This window comes from Penicillium alfredii (assembly GCF_028826965.1).
Source record: "Penicillium alfredii strain IBT 34128 chromosome Unknown utg000007l_segment0_segment0, whole genome shotgun sequence".
Lineage (NCBI taxonomy): Eukaryota > Fungi > Ascomycota > Eurotiomycetes > Eurotiales > Aspergillaceae > Penicillium > Penicillium alfredii.
The window spans coordinates 1,836,217-1,855,969 of NW_026622704.1; the positions used below are offsets into that span (position 1 = coordinate 1,836,217).

A 19,753-nucleotide genomic window follows, 5' to 3' on the forward strand; every position below is an offset into this window, starting at 1 on the left:
CTCAGTCATTAAGTCTTGGGTTCAATCATCATATCAGGTATAAAGCTCGAAGGTGAAAGCGCTTCCACCATGAGTACTCGCTCAGTAAAACAAATTTTATAATCGTAAGCTGCTTGCCCTCGCTTCGATCGGGCAGTATCTTGTTTAGACGTTAGAATCTAAAATAAGCAAACAGATTGTCTAGGCATTACACTCAACTTTAGGCTTCTAAACCCAGCAATCTAGACATTTCCACTATGAAAATCCCCCAAAGACGACTTCCTAGTCTATATTGATAACAAAAAGAAACTGCCACTGCATAGCTTGACCGAATCCATCCCGGTCAAATCCACACGATAATGAGGCTCCCTCTATGCTCCCAAATCAACACACGAAATCTTGCACAGCCCAGTCAAGGTGTCTAAAACAAGCCGGAACAAGCTTCTGCCAGCCAAAAATGCCCGAACGAACCCAGTATTATACCGACTTAGTTCTGCGACTCGGTTGCGGCTCGGAACCCTGGGCACTGTTAGTCTACAAATCGCTAACGAAATATGCTTTCATATCTAGTGACAAACCAGTTGTGCTTAAAGATCCTGGCTATGCAGCCTTGACTCGAGCAGAAATGCCGGGTCTGCATTTCTCCGCTATTGTAGTCCTCTCGCAATCGAAGTTTTGGCGTTGGAATCTGGGAGAAGAGTTGGTTACCGCTATTCTGAGCGACATAGAATCCTCCTGCAAGTATATGTGACCCGATCCCATATCTGAAGTAGGGACGAAGCTCCAGTAAGAAGAAGCGAGATCAATAACAGTGTTGTGTCTATCGATCAGGACATCTTGGCCATTTCTGAAGAACTTCTGGTGTCTCCATGCTGCTAGACCTTTATAAGAAGAAAAAAGGACAACAGGAGAGTAAAGCAAATTGTGGTGATGGCTCGTGCAGTAATGATACTTTTGTAACAGAATCAGATATTGGAAGAAGCAAATGAGAGTACTGGATTTGGCCCCAGAAAACCCACTCGGGGCGAGCTGGAGTCCCTAAACCAGATTCTGGCAAAGCACTTGAGAAAAAGAATGCCTCATCTTCCAGATTCTGGTGACAGCCAGTCATTGAGTTGGTCTTTTATAGAGGCAGTGTGCCCCTGAAACCAGAATTGGGCATCGGCCAATCAGCTCTCTAGATAAACACGTCAGCAACAAGGGCATTGAGCAGATGCCTACACCTCAATCTCTTCTCCTTCTCAGCAAGAATCGAAGTTTGGGAGTCCAACTTATCTTCGTGGCTTCTCTCACAATGCCGGCAAAAGCGCACCAAATCCGGGACGACATATGGAACCAACACAAAGAAGAGACCATTGATTTCTATTTGGTGCCAAACTCACTGGACCGAACAATGGAGTATATGGCAGAGAAATATGGCTTTCGGGCTAGGTACACTCTTTACTTCCCCTGCCCGACCCTCTGAATGAATCTGAATCCTGACACTGTCATGGCTACTTCTAGTGAAAACCAATACACCAGAAAGCTGGAGTCGTGGGGCATAAGAAAGTATGTCCCTGGAAGCAGTTGGGTCAGTGTTGCCTCCGTGAAACGAAAGCGAACCCAAGAGGGCAAAGATAGCGATTTTGCTTTCTACGGCCGCAAGTACACACGACAAAAAGTCGACAAAGAAATCGCACGGCACGTTTCCTCCAGGACAGAGTTGACCAGCTCTGGGAATGCTGTACTTCCAGATTACATCACTATCTCTACGCCTCAGACAGAGTCAACTGGTATATCTCGCGAATTCCTCTTCGTGACCTTCCTTTGCACCGATACACACAGGATATACAAACCCTTAGTGAGTTCTTGGAGTTTGGTAGCTGTTTACAACATGCCTGCATATATGCCTTCACTTTGAGAATCTTCAACAACTGTCATTGGTTCTCTCATTGTTGACCGAAACTAACGAGATACCTAGTTTCGAGTGGACTCGCCACAGAAGCGCTTTCTTCTCAATCCAACAGCAATTTGCCCCAACTGCGTGTACTTTCACATTTTGACATTGACGGCAGAGCAGGTCTTTATACTTATCTTCCACCTGAAGATCTGGATACTGGAAGTTCCTCGACCGGAAACCTAGGGACACTACAGAATTCTCGGACACTACAGAATTCTGTCGCCAAAGTCTTTCTACAACGGTTTTTTTTTTTTTTTTGTCAACGAACAACCTAATCTTTCAATCGAGATTCAACACAGACTATGACTGGATTATGGACAAATGGGGTGCTGATATCCTCGTTTTTCTCTGTCGCCTGGAGTCCCCCTCGATGAAAATCTTCGCGAGAAAGGTCCTCCTCAGTGCTGTTGAGTCCGAAAACCTACACCTTGCTAGCGAGTTAACTCGGCACGGGGCTCAGTCGCAAGGTCACATAGAGGTGGCCGAACGTCTTATCGAATCTGGAGCAGATGTCAACGTTCCCACTGTCCATCTTATCCAGCATTATCGTTGGCCTAACTCTAGGACGTACGACGTCACATCTTTTCATACCAGTTCAAATTGCTGCAAAAATGAACAAACTTACTCTTCTTCAAATTTTGTTGAAGCACAGAGCATCTGTGACAGCTTGTCCCGTCTCCACACACATTTGAAGATCGTCAAACTTTCACTGTCTACAAAGAGAGTTACTCCAGACTCCCAGGTAGCAACAGGTGTAGGCGACACACCCTTACAGATATCCGCAAGGTTGAGCAACTTTGAATTGTTTAAACTCTTTTTGAACCACGGTGCTGATGTCAATGCCGACTCCGCGGCTGTCAATGGCCGAACCGCAGTGCAAGGGGCAGCGGAAATTGGAAACTGGGAGATATTGTTAAAGCTTATAAGTGAAGGAGCACTCATAGATGCACCAGCAGGAACGAATCGAGGCCTGACTGCATTGCAGGCGGCCTGTTGAAACGGCCATTCTCTAATAGCTGGGGTCTTGTTTGCGTACCAGCCAAATTTGAACGCAGCTCCTCTATCGGTGGTAGGATTAACTCCAATTCAAGCAGCAGCCATATACGGCAGCATTGGACTCATAAGAGATCTGATTAGCCTTGGGGCAAAGGTCGACGCCCCAGCAACTGAGATGGGCACAACCGCTCTTTTGGCAGCCACAAAATATAAATCCCTGCCACTTTTCAAGATACTCGTGCAAAATGGCGCGAATGTCAATCCAACGGGGGATTGTGAGCTCAATTCTCCTCTTAGAGAGGCTGCTATGCAGAACTGGTTTAAGGGAGTCAAGTTCCTCTTGGTCCACGGAGCAGAGGTTAACGACACTCCTTTTGAGAAAGCTGCATCTGATGAATATACGGATACTGTTAATAAGCTGCAGAGCCCTCTGGGCTGGGCTATCTGGAACGATGCTGAGGAGATGGTGAATTCATTGTTGCGACATGGTGCAGATGTTCTTGCAACAGCCCCATTCGATAGGATTGACTCTGGAGGTGCCCTGATATATGCATTACGCCAAGATTTAAGTCTCAGCCTCATTGATCGGCTTTTTGAAGAAGTTCAGGAATTGGAAAAACACACTGGGTGGGAAAATGCGCTAGAGACTGTCCTCGAAGACTTCATAGGTTGGAATTTTGACCTTTTTGAGCTGATGCTTAGAAGAAATAAGCTCAATGCCACGGCCTCTTCGTCACAAGGTAATCCAAAAGGGATGGGACGCATTACCTCCATTTGAATTTGACTTACTTTGGTGGAGCTGATTAAGCTTCTCAAAAAATCAGGGGCAGGTTTGGACTCTCGCGAGAAGGATGGAAGCACTCTCCTTCAACGCTTAGCCAGCGCTGATTATCAAGAATCCTGCTGTTTTCTCATCAGCCGCGGTGCTGCTATCAATACTTATGCGACTCCAAAGTAAGGAACATCTCTTCAAGAGGCTATCAAGCACAGTTATGTGAAGGTAGCCGATCTCTTACTGGAGCATAAGACAGATGTGAACGATTTATCAGCGGATAAGCAGGGTGTTCCTGCACTGCAAGCGGCTTCCATCAATGGGATGTTTGAGATGGCTGTACGGCTTCTGAAAAAAGGCGCAGATGTCTCTGCACCAGCTGCACCATATGAAGGAAGAACGGCAATTGATGTAGCTGCAGAACGCGGTCGTTTTGACATGATCAAATTGCGGGAAGAAGTAGAGCTGGGGCTGTATGTAATCAGGCGGCGGGTTATGCGGGAAAAGAGGGTCATTATGAGATTGGCCAGTGGCTTCGGGGGGATTCACATGTTTGGTTTTGTTTTATGAAGATGTCTCACTGTTTATGTATTTTGTTCCGTTATTATCCAATTACCCTACGATTTTGCAGCATTCATCAGTGTGAGGCATAAGTGCCTCGCTGGAGTATATCGAGTGCCCCACCATAACAAAGGCCGGATTTCAAGAAAGTCAAGCCTTCCGGCTCAGTTCACCAGCTCATAATCATTAAAAAGTCCAGCTCCAAGAGCCTCTTCGCTTATCTCAGCTAATGCGACGAAAAACCTCAACGCTGTATCTACAAGAGCAAGGATAAGCCATAGCACCCCTTCCTTAGGATGTTGTTTGGGATGCGAACCCTAAGGCCACAAGGCAGGCAGCCGAATCTTCAGCAACTAGGGCAGTTCGTAAACTGCAACATCTTGAGACATTGTGGATAACAGATACTCCGGCGTCTATTGGCGGCCAAAATTTGTCGACAACAGAGAGCGATGTCAAAATTAGCGCTTTGTCAATCCTTGTCTACACTTTCAGCCGAGTGTCTGTTTATCGAGAGAGCTGTGGCTGACTTGCAATCACTGAAATTCTTAATTATTTAGAGTCTTTTACTTCAAAAATTGTTATAATAGTGGTAGCTGCTCTCCCCGAGATGTATCAGCGGATTGAATCGCCAGCTCGAAATCTGCCCTGGTGAACTCTAAAGGGATTATCAACAACCTCTTTGAAGAGATTTGTCTTCGCAGATATCATCAGATTAAGCACGAAATCCCTGAACCCAAGAAAGCATGAGGGAAAACCTCAAAGGAACCAGGGTAATTCTCAAAGATAAAAACATGCCAATTCCTGATTCATGAGACTGTTTGTGCAGGCGTACCGAGGGATATGACGCAGGCGAACATACCTGGTGTCGAAGCATCTATGTATAGTGGAGGCAGCTGCCGACGATCAACCCTATCGCCAGCTCGGATATCGCATCTCCAGTGATCCTATCCCGGAGTTATTGGCACTGAGTCCGGATCCTCTTGCAGATCAACGTTCTGATAAGTCCAATCAGCGACCTGGTGGCACCTTCGGTGGAATTTGACCTGTCATCCCAAATTGCTTCTGCTCGAGGCGCGCACATCTTCACACTATCGGCATCGTGCAGATGAAGATCTCGGCGCCAAAATATGCTGTTTGAAAAATTTGCACCGGGTTTCGAGTCTGCAACCGTGCGGTGACACCAGAACTCGCTTAGAGTCTCCTATCCCAGAAACTCTGTATACTGTGTGAGGTCGAGGTTCCGGATAACAACATCGCTGTTGATCCATCCAAAACATAGGATCCCTTTCTATCTGGACTGTTTCATTCTCCGTTCCGTACGACGGAAAACCTCCTTCCAGATGGCCCAAGTAGGGATGTGATCGGTAACTTCACAGGATCTGCATTCCAAACTCAACTGCCATCGATCTTGGGACTTGATCCCTTGCGTTTCTCGCTGCCCATTCTCCTTGCTTGTCAACCCTCCAGCCCAGCACGGACATTTCACACGCCAAGATGTGCGTGACGCTGCAGCCCTGTCCTCGGTTGGCGGTGCAATTAGCCTCTCTCGATGGCAGAGTTTATTCATGCTGACCGACTGCAAATGCGATGCTGACTTTTGCTGAGCGGTCGGTCCTGGGCAAGCGAAAGTCTCATCAACCTGCTGAGGAGCTAGGGTATGGCTTTCTGTCCGATCCTGTGAAATGATGCTCGTCGGTTGTCAGACATCTTCATGTTGATTCCTTTTCTCCACCCTTATGGCACTTGACACATCCTGCAACACTTTGTGACCTACTTGCTGAGGGCGACTGTCGCTCCATCCGGCAGGATGGGGAACGTCTCGCCCACTCCACACCAGCTTTTCGTGGAAGCTGTGATTTTTTGGAGCATTGCGGTGGTGATATACGTGGGCCGGATGTATGTGCCAACAAACTCCAATTCGGGCTCAAGACTGACCAGAATAGGGCGGCCCGGATAATTGCCAACGGATCACTCAAGCGTCTCTTTTGTATGAGAATCTATACTGTCTCAACTTCTCTCGGATTCGGTTTACTGACCAAAGTCACTGCACGTTTTAGGGGACGACTATGTAATGACAGCAACGTTTGTGAGTCGAATGCTTCTCATTGCACCTAATCTTGTTGGCTGGAACTAACCGAAGATTTGGGATAGATGATATACACTACCCTTCTGGTGTTGATCCAAATATCAGCACGCTATGCAACCAACCTGATGGACCCAAAGGACTACGACAAGGTACTTGCCGACCCGCAAGAAGTCAGCGACCGAATCTATGGGAGCAAGATTGTCATCGGGCTAGAGCAATGCATGCTCTTCTCGACATGGGGAGTCAAAATATGCATGCTGATGCTCTACTGGCGGATCACGCAAAACCTGCGTTCGAACCTTTATATCAAGATCCTGTCAGTGTACGTCGCGCTGGGGTTCGTGGTGATCATGATCACCTACTACGCAGTGTACTGCCGACCCTTCTCGCAGTACTGGGCAATGCCCGTGTCTAATATGCAGTGCGCAACATACCAGCACTACTCGATCACACAAGCCGTGTTCAACATCTCCTCGGACGCAGTGATGTTCGCAATCCCGATTCCGCTGCTCGTCAAGGCCCAGCTCAAGCGGCGACGTAAAGTGTTACTGCTGGGCGTCATGAGTCTGGGCCTGTTCACAATTATCGCAGCTATCCTTAATAAATACTTCAACTTCGCCTCCCCGCTCACCACCACCTACCAGATCTGGTACATCCGGGAAGCCAGCACCGCCATCTATGTTGCGAACCTGATGTGCTGGTGGCCATTGCTGCGCAAACTCTTCGGCCTCAAGGCCTTCCAGTATAACAGCAACCGGGGCCAGCGCGCCCGCGATCCCAACAACAAGAACAAAGACAGCAATGCAATGTCTCAATCGGGCGGCTCGCAGTCGCGCCCGTCATTTAGCCTCCCGCGTGCTTTTCACTTCGCTCGACCCGGTTATCGCAAAGCATACAAGAATGCAGCACCCGCTCGACATAACGACGGTCGACGTTCGAGTCAGGAGGCAATTAACCGGTCCTCGGCTGAGTTTATGGCGGATCTCCATCGGGTGGAGGCCGTTCCACTTGAGGACTTGGATAAGAACGATGGGCGAGTCATCAACGCGCAGAACCCGGCCAGTCAGGAAACGATTGCGGTTCTTGAGAAGCGGCATCCAAAGACGGATGAGCTTGAGGAAGAGCGCGTCTACCATGGCAATGCCTGAGATGTTGGCTCTGATTCCAAGCACCAGAATCATTCTGTGATAAAATGGTCATCTTGATGGATGGAGTTTGGAATAATGGGATATATCGAGAGTTTATTTTTATGTTGACGCATCAGCTGTTTTTTTTTTTTTCTTGGATACCCTGTGGTCGTTTGAATTTTGTAGAGCTAGGTGATTTTTGAATTAAAAAGTAGCGGTTAGCTTCAAGGATAAATAAATATGACCAATCAGGACGGATAATGAGATGATATAGGGGCATAGAAGAAAGAGAAGCAAGCAAGAAAAGAAGAAACAAAAAAGAAAGATAAAGGTGATGCGCCAGGCGAGGATCGAACTCACGATCCCGATCTAATCCATGTAATATGGGAAGATCGTATCCTAACCACTGGACCACTGGCGCTACATTATGTCAGGCTGGCACTAATTTGTCTTATATCCAATATATCAAACAAAACCTCGAAAGATTGTTTTCTTCCCAAGTGGATCTGCCAAATCAGCAAGGGGAAAGAAACATGTTGAATTCCGACCGGACACAATCGGTACCAACTTTACTATTAAACTTGGGGTTTGCTATTTACCATGTATCCATGGATAATCCCTACTTTCAAATGAACACTTTATACACTCTCTGCCATCATACTCCATCGCTGCCACGGTTAAGTCGGCAAGGCGCGCCTCCGCATAGTCTTATCCATAGCCACCCACACGATGTGGGGGAGGGGATGGTGTCATATTTTTCTGCTTCTTTCTTCTCTCTTAGCTCTGATGCTGTCCCGGTCTTGCATTGATTGCTATCCATTCAATGCGACGCAGGACGAGTATTTCCCTTGAATATATACAAGTCATCTCGTTCCATTGCCATTCGCCACTCCCGCTTGAAAATTGTGGTTGTTGATGGGGTTGACTCACACCCCACACGAACATCATGCGGGTCACTCCCGCCCCGAGGCCACAGAAGGCATTCAGGTCCCGTATCAAGACAACCCCGACTTCTTAGAAAACGATTCCGACTGGGCCAGTACCGACAGCGACAGCGCGAGCACCGCCATCTTCAATGGCAGCTCTCCACGCTTGCGAGAACTGGAGCCCACGCCGCTGATTACAGATTATCACCAATTCCCATCCAGGAACGGATACGACAGCGGTGACGATCCCGACGCCGTACCCAGACGCATTGATGAAGACCAAAACGAAAAGCCGGTGACCTGGCGGTCGCTGCCGAAGAAGGGCCAGCTGGCGATCATGACATTTGCGCGGTTGTCGGAGCCATTGACCCAGACTTCGTTGCAAGCATATATGTTCTACCAGCTCAAGTCGTTTGACCCGTCCTTGCCCGACTCAACTATCTCGGCGCAGGCTGGTATGCTGCAAGGCAGCTTCACGGCTGCGCAGTTTCTCACGGCCGTCTGGTGGGGTCGCCTCGCTGATGCCGAGTGGATGGGCCGAAAGCGAGTTCTCCTTATTGGTTTGCTCGGCACTTGTATCTCGTGTCTGGGATTTGGATTCTCTCGGTCATTTGTGTCGGCAGCGATCTTCCGGACTCTGGGCGGGGTGCTGAATAGCAATGTCGGCGTGATGAGGACCATGATTGCGGAGATCATTGTCGAAAAGAAGTATGTTTCATAGTCCACCAGTCTCTCACTGTTGAAGTGTCGTCAAAGCTAACAGCCCAGGTTCCAATCTCGCGCGTTCTTACTGTTGCCCATGTGCTTCAATATCGGCGTGATTATCGGCCCAATTCTGGGAGGCTCGCTCGCCGATCCCGTCAATAGCTTCCCGCAACTGTTCGGCCCAGGTTCATTGCTTGGGGGCAAAGATGGCGTTTGTTGGATGCAACACTGGCCTTATGCTTTGCCAAATGTTTTGAGTGCAATATTTATATTTGCGTCTTTGGCCGCTGTCTTTTTTGGCCTCGATGAGGTTAGACCACTCACGCACGCCAGCACAATATGATCAATCACTGACTCTATCTAGACACACGAAACGGCTAGATACCGGCGAGACTGGGGCCGAAAACTAGGAAAGAAGCTAGTCCGGCTCGCGTCCCGGCGACGACGACACTACCGACCTCTGACGCAGTCTGCTGACGACGAATCTTTGTATCTGGACGGCAGCGTAGGAACGTGGTCTGCACCATCCAGTCCAGCACGTTCGCGCGCGCCGCCTCGGCCACACAAACGACAAGGCTTCCGCCAGATCTGGACACGAAATGTCCTCCTTACGCTATTATGTCACTTCCTGCTCGCCTTCCACACGAGCGCCTTCAACTCCATGACCTTCGTCTTCCTACCCACTCCACGCGCCCCGGAAGGATCCCGGACCGGGTTTTTCCACTTCAGCGGCGGGCTGGGGCTCCCATCTTCGCGGGTCGGGCTCGCCACCGCGATCATCGGGTTCATTGGTCTCCCACTACAGATCCTGCTGTATCCCAAGATCCAATCGAAGCTGGGCACACTTACCTCGTTTCGCATGTTTCTTCCCTTCTCCCCTCTTTCCTACCTCCTCATGCCGTTCCTTGTTGTCTTACCGCGCATTGCATGGCTCGTCTGGCCTGCTTTTACGCTCGTGGTGGGCTTGCAGGTGGTCTCACGGACCTTTGCGCTGCCTGCGGCTATTATTCTCGTGAATAACTGTGTAACGGAACCTTCCATCCTAGGCACCGTCCACGGTGTGGCTCAGAGTATCTCTAGTGCGGCTCGGACTCTGGGCCCATTCTTTGGTGGTTGGGGTCTTGGGTTTGGTCTTGAAAATAATATTATTGGAGCCGTGTGGTGGGCCCTGGCGACTGAAGCACTGATCGGCTGGTTTTTGCTCTGGAGCATCTATGAGGGCAAGGGGATCGAGCGGAAGAAAGACGAACTGGATGAGGCCGAGAGCTGAGCGGCCACTTGAACAGCACTCGCCCTGTAAATACTCTATTGCCTGGGTATGTACACTTCTAGAGCTTGGTTTTATGCCCAATATACATAGCTGGATTGTCAATCACGGTGAGTGATAGAACTGAACGCGGGGTCTGAAGCTAACTCTGCTTCATTCTGGGTTGTCTTGTTTATATCATAATCATTGAATCGTGAAACCACGGCGTGGAAAAGATGGGATAAGCCCAAGTAGTCAAAAGCCTCCCGAAAACGAAGCATTACACTTGAACAGACGGGGTAACGAACGCTCTCATAGCCTTCGTAGCATCGCCATCATGAGCCTTGAGCAACTCTGTGGCCTTGTTCTTATTCATATCCAACTGATCCACCTAATAAATGTATCAGACAAGTCCCATAACAATACACCTTCCTCGGAAAAGATATAGAGGCATACCAGAAGTGTGACATCCGCCGCAGCGACCTTAACCGCCTTCTCCTTCACGACCTCCGCATCCTTGTTCTGCGCATCAGCCGCCTGCTTTCTGCCAGTATCATGCCCTGTAGCAATCTCAAGTCTGCTCATAGCCTTACCGAGTGCTTCCTGGTCTGCACTCGGCGGTGGCTTGGCCGAAGCATCGGTTCCAAGCTCGGTAGTGTTGAGCGAAGAAAGGGCGGCGGCAGCTTTGCGGTCCTCTGCGTTGGCAGGGAGGGATTGGTCCACGGTGTCGGGGTCTGCAAAAGCAGGAGGGATAGGATCAGACATGATGAAATTTTGTTTTCAGAGAGTGATTGGAACAAGATGTCTTCGACGACTCCGTTGGTTTTGGTGCTCAAAATAACGTCACTGATAAGCGGGGGACGACGCGATAACAGCTGACTCATTTCCTGCCTGAGGTGTCATGAGAGATCTACAGCCTGCGGGCCTCGGGGGTCAGGCTCTGGATGAGTCACCCCGCGAATAAGCGCGCATAACCAACTTTCCTTTGCGCTGCTCTTTTGCAATTTTATTCCTGTTCTTCTTTGTGTGGCTTACTAGCTCTTTGCTGTCATTTTCCTTCATAAGATATTGGTGTGTAAATTGCCAATTGGACTGCCAACTACTCACAGGGCATCGCTGGCACCATCCCCGCCTTTCCCAGGCTGTCATTTTTACCATGGCCGACTGGAGCCCCGACTGTATGTGTCTCTGTCCAATGATTCTGTCTAAAAGGCTAATATCTCTTCTCTAGCCTGGACTACAAAACCCATCAAGCAGGATGTGGTCTACGAAGATGCCCAAGGGGTAAAAGACGCACTAGACAAGCTGCAGAAGCTGCCGCCATTGGTGACTTCACATGAGGTAGGCTTGTTCTGATATTACTCGAAAGGAGCTCCCGCTGACTATAATTTTAGATAAATACTCTCAATAATAACTTGAAAAATGTTGCCCTAGGCAAGGCTTTTGTCCTGCAAGGCGGTATGTGTGCTTTACCATGTGCCCATTTCACCGAGTCCTGACAGTGGAATGTACAGGAGACTGTGCCGAGCTCTTCGATTACTGCAACCAAGATATGATCGAAGCCAAGGTCAAGCTTTTGCTTCAAATGAGCTTGGTCCTGATCTGGGGTATGTTGAGATGGAACGACCCCACGCAAGCACAACTATAGGAAGCAGCAGCTCATGATGTTGACAGGCGCCAACAAACCAGTCATCCGTATTGCCCGAATCGCCGGGCAATTCGCGAAGTAAGTTTCTCATTATTTCCCGGATATATTCCAATCACATATGACTTACAAGAAATCCAGGCCCCGATCTAGTCCGACAGAAGTGGTCAACGGGGTAGAGATGCCCTCGTTCCGAGGCGACAACATCAACGGCTTCGACGCTGACGCCAAGTCCCGACAGCCAGACCCATCGCGGTTGGTCGCAGCGTACTTCCACTCGGCCGCGACGCTGAACTACCTCCGAGCATCGCTGTCATCAGGCCTGGCAGACCTGCATTCCCCACTGGACTGGGGACTGGGCCATGTGATCACGCCATCGATCAAGGAGCAGTACTCACGGATCGTGGGCGCAGTCAAAGACGCACTGCGCTTCATGCGCACCGTCGGAATCGATAAGGACCGCGGCGTCGAGACAGCCGACATCTACACGAGCCACGAGGGACTGGCACTCGAGTACGAGCAGAGTCTAACGCGGCAACTATCGACACCCACCACCAGCAGCAGCACCAGTGCAGGAACAACCGGAGGGTTCTACGCAACATCCGCGCATTTCCTCTGGATCGGCGACCGCACCCGGCAACTAGACGGCGCCCACGTAGAATTCTTCCGCGGCATCGCCAACCCAATTGGAATCAAGATCGGGCCCAGCATGGCACCCGACGAGCTGGTGCGGCTACTGGACGTCGTGAACCCAACGCGGGAGGTGGGCAAAGTCACACTGATCTCGCGGTATGGCGCCGCCAAGATCGACGCGTTCCTGCCCGCACATATCAGCGCCGTGCAGGCGTCCGGCCATGTCCCCGTGTGGCAGTGCGATCCTATGCACGGGAACACGCAGGCGACGCCGTCGGGGGTCAAGACGCGCCATTTCACTGATATCTTGTCGGAGCTGCGGCAGGCGCTGGAGATTCATCGCGCTGCGGGGTCGTTCCTTGGTGGGATGCATCTTGAGTTGACGGGTGAGGCTGTTACGGAGTGTGTTGGTGGTGCGGCGGGTTTGACGGAAGAGGGCCTTGGTGAAAGGTATACCACGTTTTGTGATCCTCGTTTGAATGAAAAGCAGGCTCTGGAGCTGGCTTTTCTGGTTGCGGGCTTTTACCGCGAGGAGTCGGAGGATTGAGTCATATCTTCTTAGAGTTAAAGTAGGAGAACAAGATAAAAAGTTCGATACCGCATCCCTGTCCACTGTGAAAGGCAAATATCTATAATTGGCAGCATAGCAGTCTCATTGTTTCAGCTAGAATAAGTATATTTAGAGCAACTATCAACCCAAATAGTAAAGCACAACTGGTACACCTTGATTCCAAAATAAAACATATCACAAAGCATTTAGCCAAACCCCATCCGTGACAATTTGACCAAGGCACCAACACGAACACCAGAAGAGAAAGAGCACCCATATGTACAGCGTGGCTCAGTATAGGGAGCCAGTATCAACAAAGAGAGGAAATGAAAACAAGGCTAGAAGAGGGGATTAGCGCGCAAGCCGGCTCGCTACAGTAGGCTTAAAAGCATGACTCTTTCGCCGCGCAGCCTCCGAGCGGAACCGACGCTGACGTTGCGCATCATCATCATCGTTCTCGTTATCCAAACTACAACTCGACCTAGCTCCTGGGAACAGACCTTGGCCGCTCTGCTTGGGTGGGCAGGATTGTTGAATCAACCGGGAACGGTTTGAGAGGAAGAATGGAGTAGCGGGGGACATGCCAATGGCATCGAGGTTCGCAAAGTTGTAGCCCGGGGTAGCAGGGAAATAGGAGTTGTTGGTAGTGGATGATTGCCGTGTGGGTGTAGACGGCCCTTCAGGCTGAGGTGTTGGGGGTGTGATTTTGCGGAAACCCTCCACGGCGCCTCTGTCGGCGCCAGAACGACGTCTACTGGCAGAGGGCGTGGAAGGCTCTGGGACACGCACAAGAGTGCCATTGACATTGCTCAAAGCACGCGGCTCCATGCTCTTGCGGCGCTTGGCACCACCTCGTGGGATGATAGAGCTGTCGACCTCGTATGGGGTTTCATCGAGCCACTGGGATTCTCTTTCGCAGCTGCAAAGGACGAATCAGCATAAGGCCAGTTTGGATGTAAACCAGATAACAACTTACTCAAGAACCCAGCCCACGCCAACACACTTGACAAGACCCGCTGCGTGCTTGACCTTCTCCAAGGTTCGCAGACCTCCATCTTTATAGACGACATGGGTTATACCCACTTTGGCCTCCTTCGGCTCCGCCCCATCAACAGGCGACAAACTGGAACGGGGGTTCCAGGACCAGCCTTTAACACATCGAGCACCCATCTGCTGCAGGAGCTCAACAAAGATGCCGGATGCGTCCTCTCCTTCGGTAGTATGAACATCCACATGTACAACGGCGCCACGCAAAACCGGCGGACCACCTCCCAAATCTCGACGAGGAGTCTTGGCAGGACTACCGGCAGTAGAATGGGCCCTAGGTGTCCCCATATTCGACGCTTGGCCACTACTACGTCTCGCAGTGCTGTTACGACGCTTTGGGCTCGGACTTCTCTCCACTCGTGGTGATTTCCAAGGAGGGGAGAGAGCCGGTGGCGCATCATTGCCGGGAAGAAAGATGGACTTGCGCACCCGTGGGGAAGAACGGGTGGGAGAGGCGCCGGAGAGGGAAAGGCCTCGCTTGCGGGGCAGCTTCAGAGGAGACACGTCCCCTTCCGCTTTCAATGGAACTTTGAATACCGTGTGAACAGTCCGTAGATCTTCGGGAACAGACTTGACTGGAGTAGCCGGGAGCAGGACGGGGATATCGCAGTTCTCCTTATCTTCATCCGGGTATGAGTGCTGTTGCAAGGCTTCGGATGGGTCTGCAACAGAGACATCTTCGTGGGCTGTCGTTTGGTCGACATCCACTGCAATTGCACCACAGTCGGGATCTTCGAAAATATCACTGGTTTTGCTGGGTGAATCGGGCATTTCGGAGTCCTCGTGAACTGCAGGAGATTCAGGGGCCTGATCGTACTCGGAGATCATGCAAGTATCGTCGCTCTGGGGTGGAAGTGGCAGTTCAGCGAAGAGAGATGGTGTGTTGGCCAAAGAGTGTCGAGACAAGTCGGGATAAGAAACAGGGGCCGACTCGGGAGTGCTTTCTTTAGTGGCGCGCTCCAGAGGCCCAACCAGCGAGAACACACCCCGACGACGTGGTCGTGCTGGCCGAGCTTCAGATGGGGTGTTTGGCTCCCAGCGGCCAAACTTGTGTACCAATGGAGTAAAGCCCAGGTCAACATCGAAAATGGGGTTCCGTTGGCCTGTTGTGCTGGGTGTGTGGGAAATGCTATGTGCTGCTGGGGTGGACACCTCAGTCTCCGCGGTTTTTGAAGGACTACTTTGCTCGTCCATATTCATATCAACGGTGAAATCGATGGGTTCCTCATCCTGAAGCACTTCGTGATCGGTAGCGGTATCCTCCTCATGATGAGGAGACGAAGGAGTCGTTCCCTCGGTAGGTGGAGTCGGTACTGGAGGAGGGACAGCCTGCATCCTCCGGAGCGGGCTTGTAAAATCTTCCCCCTCGCTGATTTCGTCCGGCGAAACGGACTGAGGAATGACGTTGATTGTGGTCTCGGATGTCACAAGAGTTGGCTCATCATCTTCCGCCTCACTCTTCTCGCTCAATACACCCTGCTGCTCTTCATCAGGGTTTTGAGCCAAGTCATCGATGTAAACATGATCGTCCTGGTCTCCCTGCAAATCTTCCTCTTGAGCATCTCCTTCTGAAAGCTGACGCACGATGGTTGTTCCTTCGGTTTCTTCAACATCAGAAAGCTCAACGGTGGACTCGACCGGCGACACGGGATCTGCGAGAGGCTGTATCTCTATCGCGTTTTCCTGTTTTTCAGGCTCTGGCGTTTGGGCTGAATCCGCCTCCTCGGTGGAGTTCAAAATAATGTCAGATCCTGGAGGCGCAAGTTCTTCAATGTCGGGTTGTTCACTAGCAGTGGCCGTTTCATCAATAGGCTCCGCCTGTGCCACAGCAGTGTTTAAATCCAAAACTTGTTGATGGAAGTGATCCGATAGACCCTGAAACTCCTCCATGCCGTCAAAACATAGTGTTTCTTGGTCCTCCAACTCGAAGTGGGCTTGCTCCTGTGGGTCTTCGGTCTCCTCATCAGTCTCTTCTTCGGGCAATGAGCCCTTTTCATCATCCAGCTGGGGAATTTCATCATAGAAATCCACGGTTAATTGAGGCTCGGGCGCTTCTTCCAGGTCCTGGATATCTTTGTGGTGCGGTGATTCTGAGGAAGGCTTGGGATCGGACTGTAACTCAATACCGAAGATATCGCGGGCCACTTCTTCAACCATCTCCAGGTCCGTGTCCACAGCTGTCTCTTCAACATCTTCGCCGTTAAGCAAGGACCCCTGATTGTTTTGTTCATGCTCATGGATTGAACAGGGCGTCTCATTGTGAACCGACGGTGTTGACTCGGTCACGGGGGCTGGGTTGGAGAAGATCGAGCTTTTGAAGGGAGACGGCATTTTCTTGGCTGGACTCTGAATAAAAGAGGTTTTGTTTGGGATGGAAGGGGTCGACGTCTTGAATGGAGATTGCGAGAAAGAAGCACCCAAGTGGCCCTTTTTGGGAGACGACTTGAGCGGGGACGAGCGTCCGGGTGTGAAATTAGGTGCTGGAATGGGGTTCGAGTCTTCACGGAACATTGACCCGCCGCGATTCGGGGTATCTCTGAGGCTGAATTGGAAGGGCGATGAAGGTGCCGGGCGACGGGCGGGACTGGACATGAAAAGAGAGTCACTGAAGTCAATGGATTTTCCCGGCGGAAGAGCGAGGTGATCATTGTCGGCAGCGGCATGTTGGCTGCAATTGGGTGTGAAATTGATTTTCCTCACTGGAGAGCTCAGGCCGGTGGTTTCTGATCCATGTTTGGGGGTCGGGAGTTTCGGTTCGCCGTTCTCATCTATCAAACTGGATGCTTTCTTGGGCGTGAAGTTGACCCTTCGTACTGGGGAGCTCAATCCCGGGTTGTCTGACCCATGCTTGACAGGTGAATGGACCACTAGCTTGACATCTCTCTTGAGATCGTCTTTAGCAGCGCTTAGCTCATCTTCTTCGCCATCAGAACTAGCATAAGCTGATAGCGACTTGGCCATTTGCTTGGCCTTTTTGGGTGATAGTGGCTGAGCTGCGTCCTTTTTCGTTGCAGCAGGCTTTCGGCCCCGGCCACCTGCCGTGGCAGGCTTGCGAACGGGCGTTGCGCCCAGGCCATTGGCACCCTTAGTTGCTGCCCTTCTCCGTCCCGCTGCAGGAACAGCAGGTGCACTCGATTCATCCGACTCCGAGTCCGAGACATCCTGAAATGTGACTGTCTTCTTCTTTGCCGGTCCGCGCAGCATATTTGATCGCATCGTGGTAGAGTTGGTGGCAACCACGATCTGCTTGGGTTTTGCGTTTTCGGCAGCTTCCTCGGCCTCTGTAGCTGTGCGCGTCTTCTTGCGAGTGGCCACTGCAGTGGTTCCGCTAAATTGAGAAGCCTTAGCTGTCGTAGCCGCCTTGGGTCGGCCTCTCGTCTTGGGTGCCGTCTCGGAAGTGGTGTTCACGGCCTCAGCCGGTGGTGTTTTTTTTCTCGGCCTCCCCGCGCGTTTCTTTGGTGCTTCAGACTGCTGGAGCAGCTCAGCTCCAGTTTCCTCCGTTTCAGCATTCGATTCCTGGGGAGACTGTGCGTTTGTTTTTCTGCCACGGCCCGTGACCTTGGTTGTGGATTTGGGTGCTGCGCGACTGGCTGGGCGTCCGCGAGACTTCACAGGCTTATCATCATGTTGTGGGGCAGTAAATAACGCGAGCTCATCGTCTGTGTCCGAATCGGAAATGTGTGCTGTGTTGGGGGCAGTTATGGCCGTCTTCTTGGTGACTCTTGTTTTCGCGTTCGCTGTTACTCTCGCATTAGAGGTGGCAGCCTTCGTTGGGGCTGCTCTGGGCCCGGTGCGCGTCCCCCTCGTTGCGGGGGACTGGGGAATTACTGCAGCGCGCGCCATTATGGCGGGGGTATCGAGGGTCGATGCGCGTTATATGGAATTGGGTCGTTGGGGTTGTATTTATCAGAGTTACGCAGCGCTCATGGCGAGTCTGAGCGAGCGAAGAATCGGTGGTCGTGTCGGTCGCAAATGTCGAGTGTGTCGAACAAGTTGATGAAAACAAAGCACGAATTCACTTGTGGAGGCGTCCTGCTTGGGTGGGAGATCCACCGGTCTCCATGGCAACGGCCCAGGAAATAGCCGCGTTACAGCCAGAGCCCAACAGTCGGGAAAACAATACGCCGACTTTTGTGGACCGCCTAGCTTACTAAGTCGACTGGGGCGTCGACTTTAAGCAACATTATTATTTCTTACTTTACCCACTTACTTTCCTTACAGTATCTCTATATTCTTGGTCGACAAGGCGGGTCAACGGTGGACGAACAAGTGGGTTAAATTTTGGGCCCCTCTTGGCATTTTTAAGCTCCCCCCAGCTGGCTGGGTGCCCGGAATCAGTCTAGTAAATGCGTAAGTATATCTTGTGTACCTAGGTAGATGAATCCGGCCTTGAAGATCGCCTGCAGTAGATTAGACCCGGCTTGCCATGGGTTGAGCTGCGTGGATGCGCCGAGAATAGTAGGGGGCATGTGTCTAACCCTGCACAAGTTCCGAATAGTCGACTCTTTCCTCTGCCCCACGTCTGCAGCTGTTGACATATTTGCCCCCTCTAGTGGCCCGATACGGGGCCAAGAACACTATTTTGGACGACTGGGCCCGACCCCGGCCGGTATATATAAATCCCCTGGCTCCGCTGTCGCTACCTTATATGCGCTTCAACGCTGATATCCCACAACTATCTCGGGCACATCGCAGCCATAAAAACTGCATTCATTTTATGTCAATGGCTACTCTTACCCTTTGTGGCAAGTCGAGCATTGCCTGACACCCATGCCAAGTGAGCAATCCTCAGTTTCGACGGTACTTTATCCCAGCTAGACAGGGAAGAAAGAACTAACCGCGGGAAATATTTGCGAAACTGCGAATAGCGTTGATGTGCCATCGGCGCACAACCTGAAAGCAAGAGACGCTCAGCTTGTTCGGGGCGATGTCTTCTCCTATGATGACATCGAAAAGGATTCTACGAAGATGAAAGAATTCGAAACTCATGCGAAAAAAAAAAAAAAAAAAAAAAAAAAAAATCTTGAAGCGATTTAGTGACCCCCCAAATGATGAGGTGTTTCAAACATGGTTAACCCCAATGATCACCCTGCAGCTCAGAGAGGCTTGCATAACCTACGCGACACGCTCAACCCAGCAATCTCGAAGTCCACTCGCAAACGGGCGAAAGCCCCCAAATTGTGGATCACTGGAAATGACTGTGCCAACCACTGCGAAAAAGGCACGGCTCGAGCCTACACTTATGAATACGAGGGTCCGCAGGATCGCATTAGCCTGACACATCGCACGTCAATGGAGGAAGGTGACTGTATTATTCATTTCTGCGAAGATGTTGAGGAAATGATGGCCGAAATAGGACTGCATAATTGTGACGACGCCTGGGCTGGAGACAACGGTCATTTCAGTGACCTTTTAACTGCGAACACAACAGCCACAATGGCCCATGAGCTATTGTGAGTGCCACCATGCTCAGTGATGAGAGCTACCAAGGTCCATGTTGCTTACTCGGTCTCTCTAGGCATTGTTCACATATTGGAGACA

At 50.8% G+C, this 19,753-nt stretch overlaps 6 protein-coding genes across 6 annotated transcripts; 4 read left to right on the forward strand and 2 right to left on the reverse strand.

Annotated features, from left to right (window-relative positions):
* Nucleotides 1–1,273: 1,273 nt before the first annotated feature.
* NUU61_005335 (uncharacterized protein) lies at nucleotides 1,274–3,692 on the forward strand (the record flags this gene model as incomplete). The annotated part of the gene is made up of 5 exons (XM_056655917.1): nucleotides 1,274–1,410; nucleotides 1,483–1,819; nucleotides 1,940–2,004; nucleotides 2,207–2,485; nucleotides 3,056–3,692. The coding sequence occupies 5 exons, from the start codon at nucleotides 1,274–1,276 to the stop codon at nucleotides 3,690–3,692; spliced, it is 1,455 nt and encodes a 484-aa protein (XP_056511530.1).
* Nucleotides 3,693–6,054: 2,362 nt separating this feature from the next.
* On the forward strand, nucleotides 6,055–7,481 carry NUU61_005336 (uncharacterized protein; the record flags this gene model as incomplete). Its single annotated transcript, XM_056655918.1, has 2 exons — nucleotides 6,055–6,132; nucleotides 6,399–7,481. The coding sequence occupies 2 exons, from the start codon at nucleotides 6,055–6,057 to the stop codon at nucleotides 7,479–7,481; spliced, it is 1,161 nt and encodes a 386-aa protein (XP_056511531.1).
* Nucleotides 7,482–8,375: 894 nt separating this feature from the next.
* Nucleotides 8,376–10,361, forward strand: NUU61_005337 (putative MFS multidrug transporter; the record flags this gene model as incomplete). The annotated part of the gene is made up of 3 exons (XM_056655919.1): nucleotides 8,376–9,094; nucleotides 9,155–9,401; nucleotides 9,456–10,361. 3 exons carry the CDS (start codon nucleotides 8,376–8,378, stop codon nucleotides 10,359–10,361), a joined length of 1,872 nt encoding a protein of 623 aa, XP_056511532.1.
* A 256-nt stretch (nucleotides 10,362–10,617) lies between these two features.
* NUU61_005338 (huntingtin-interacting protein K) lies at nucleotides 10,618–11,102 on the reverse strand (the record flags this gene model as incomplete). Its single annotated transcript, XM_056655920.1, has 2 exons — nucleotides 10,618–10,728; nucleotides 10,794–11,102. The coding sequence occupies 2 exons, from the start codon at nucleotides 11,100–11,102 to the stop codon at nucleotides 10,618–10,620; spliced, it is 420 nt and encodes a 139-aa protein (XP_056511533.1).
* A 391-nt stretch (nucleotides 11,103–11,493) lies between these two features.
* On the forward strand, nucleotides 11,494–13,162 carry NUU61_005339 (3-deoxy-7-phosphoheptulonate synthase class II; the record flags this gene model as incomplete). Its single annotated transcript, XM_056655921.1, has 6 exons — nucleotides 11,494–11,515; nucleotides 11,569–11,678; nucleotides 11,732–11,795; nucleotides 11,852–11,944; nucleotides 12,012–12,063; nucleotides 12,124–13,162. 6 exons carry the CDS (start codon nucleotides 11,494–11,496, stop codon nucleotides 13,160–13,162), a joined length of 1,380 nt encoding a protein of 459 aa, XP_056511534.1.
* Nucleotides 13,163–13,516: 354 nt separating this feature from the next.
* Nucleotides 13,517–18,055, reverse strand: NUU61_005340 (uncharacterized protein; the record flags this gene model as incomplete). Its single annotated transcript, XM_056655922.1, has 2 exons — nucleotides 13,517–14,084; nucleotides 14,142–18,055. 2 exons carry the CDS (start codon nucleotides 18,053–18,055, stop codon nucleotides 13,517–13,519), a joined length of 4,482 nt encoding a protein of 1,493 aa, XP_056511535.1.
* Nucleotides 18,056–19,753: the final 1,698 nt, after the last annotated feature.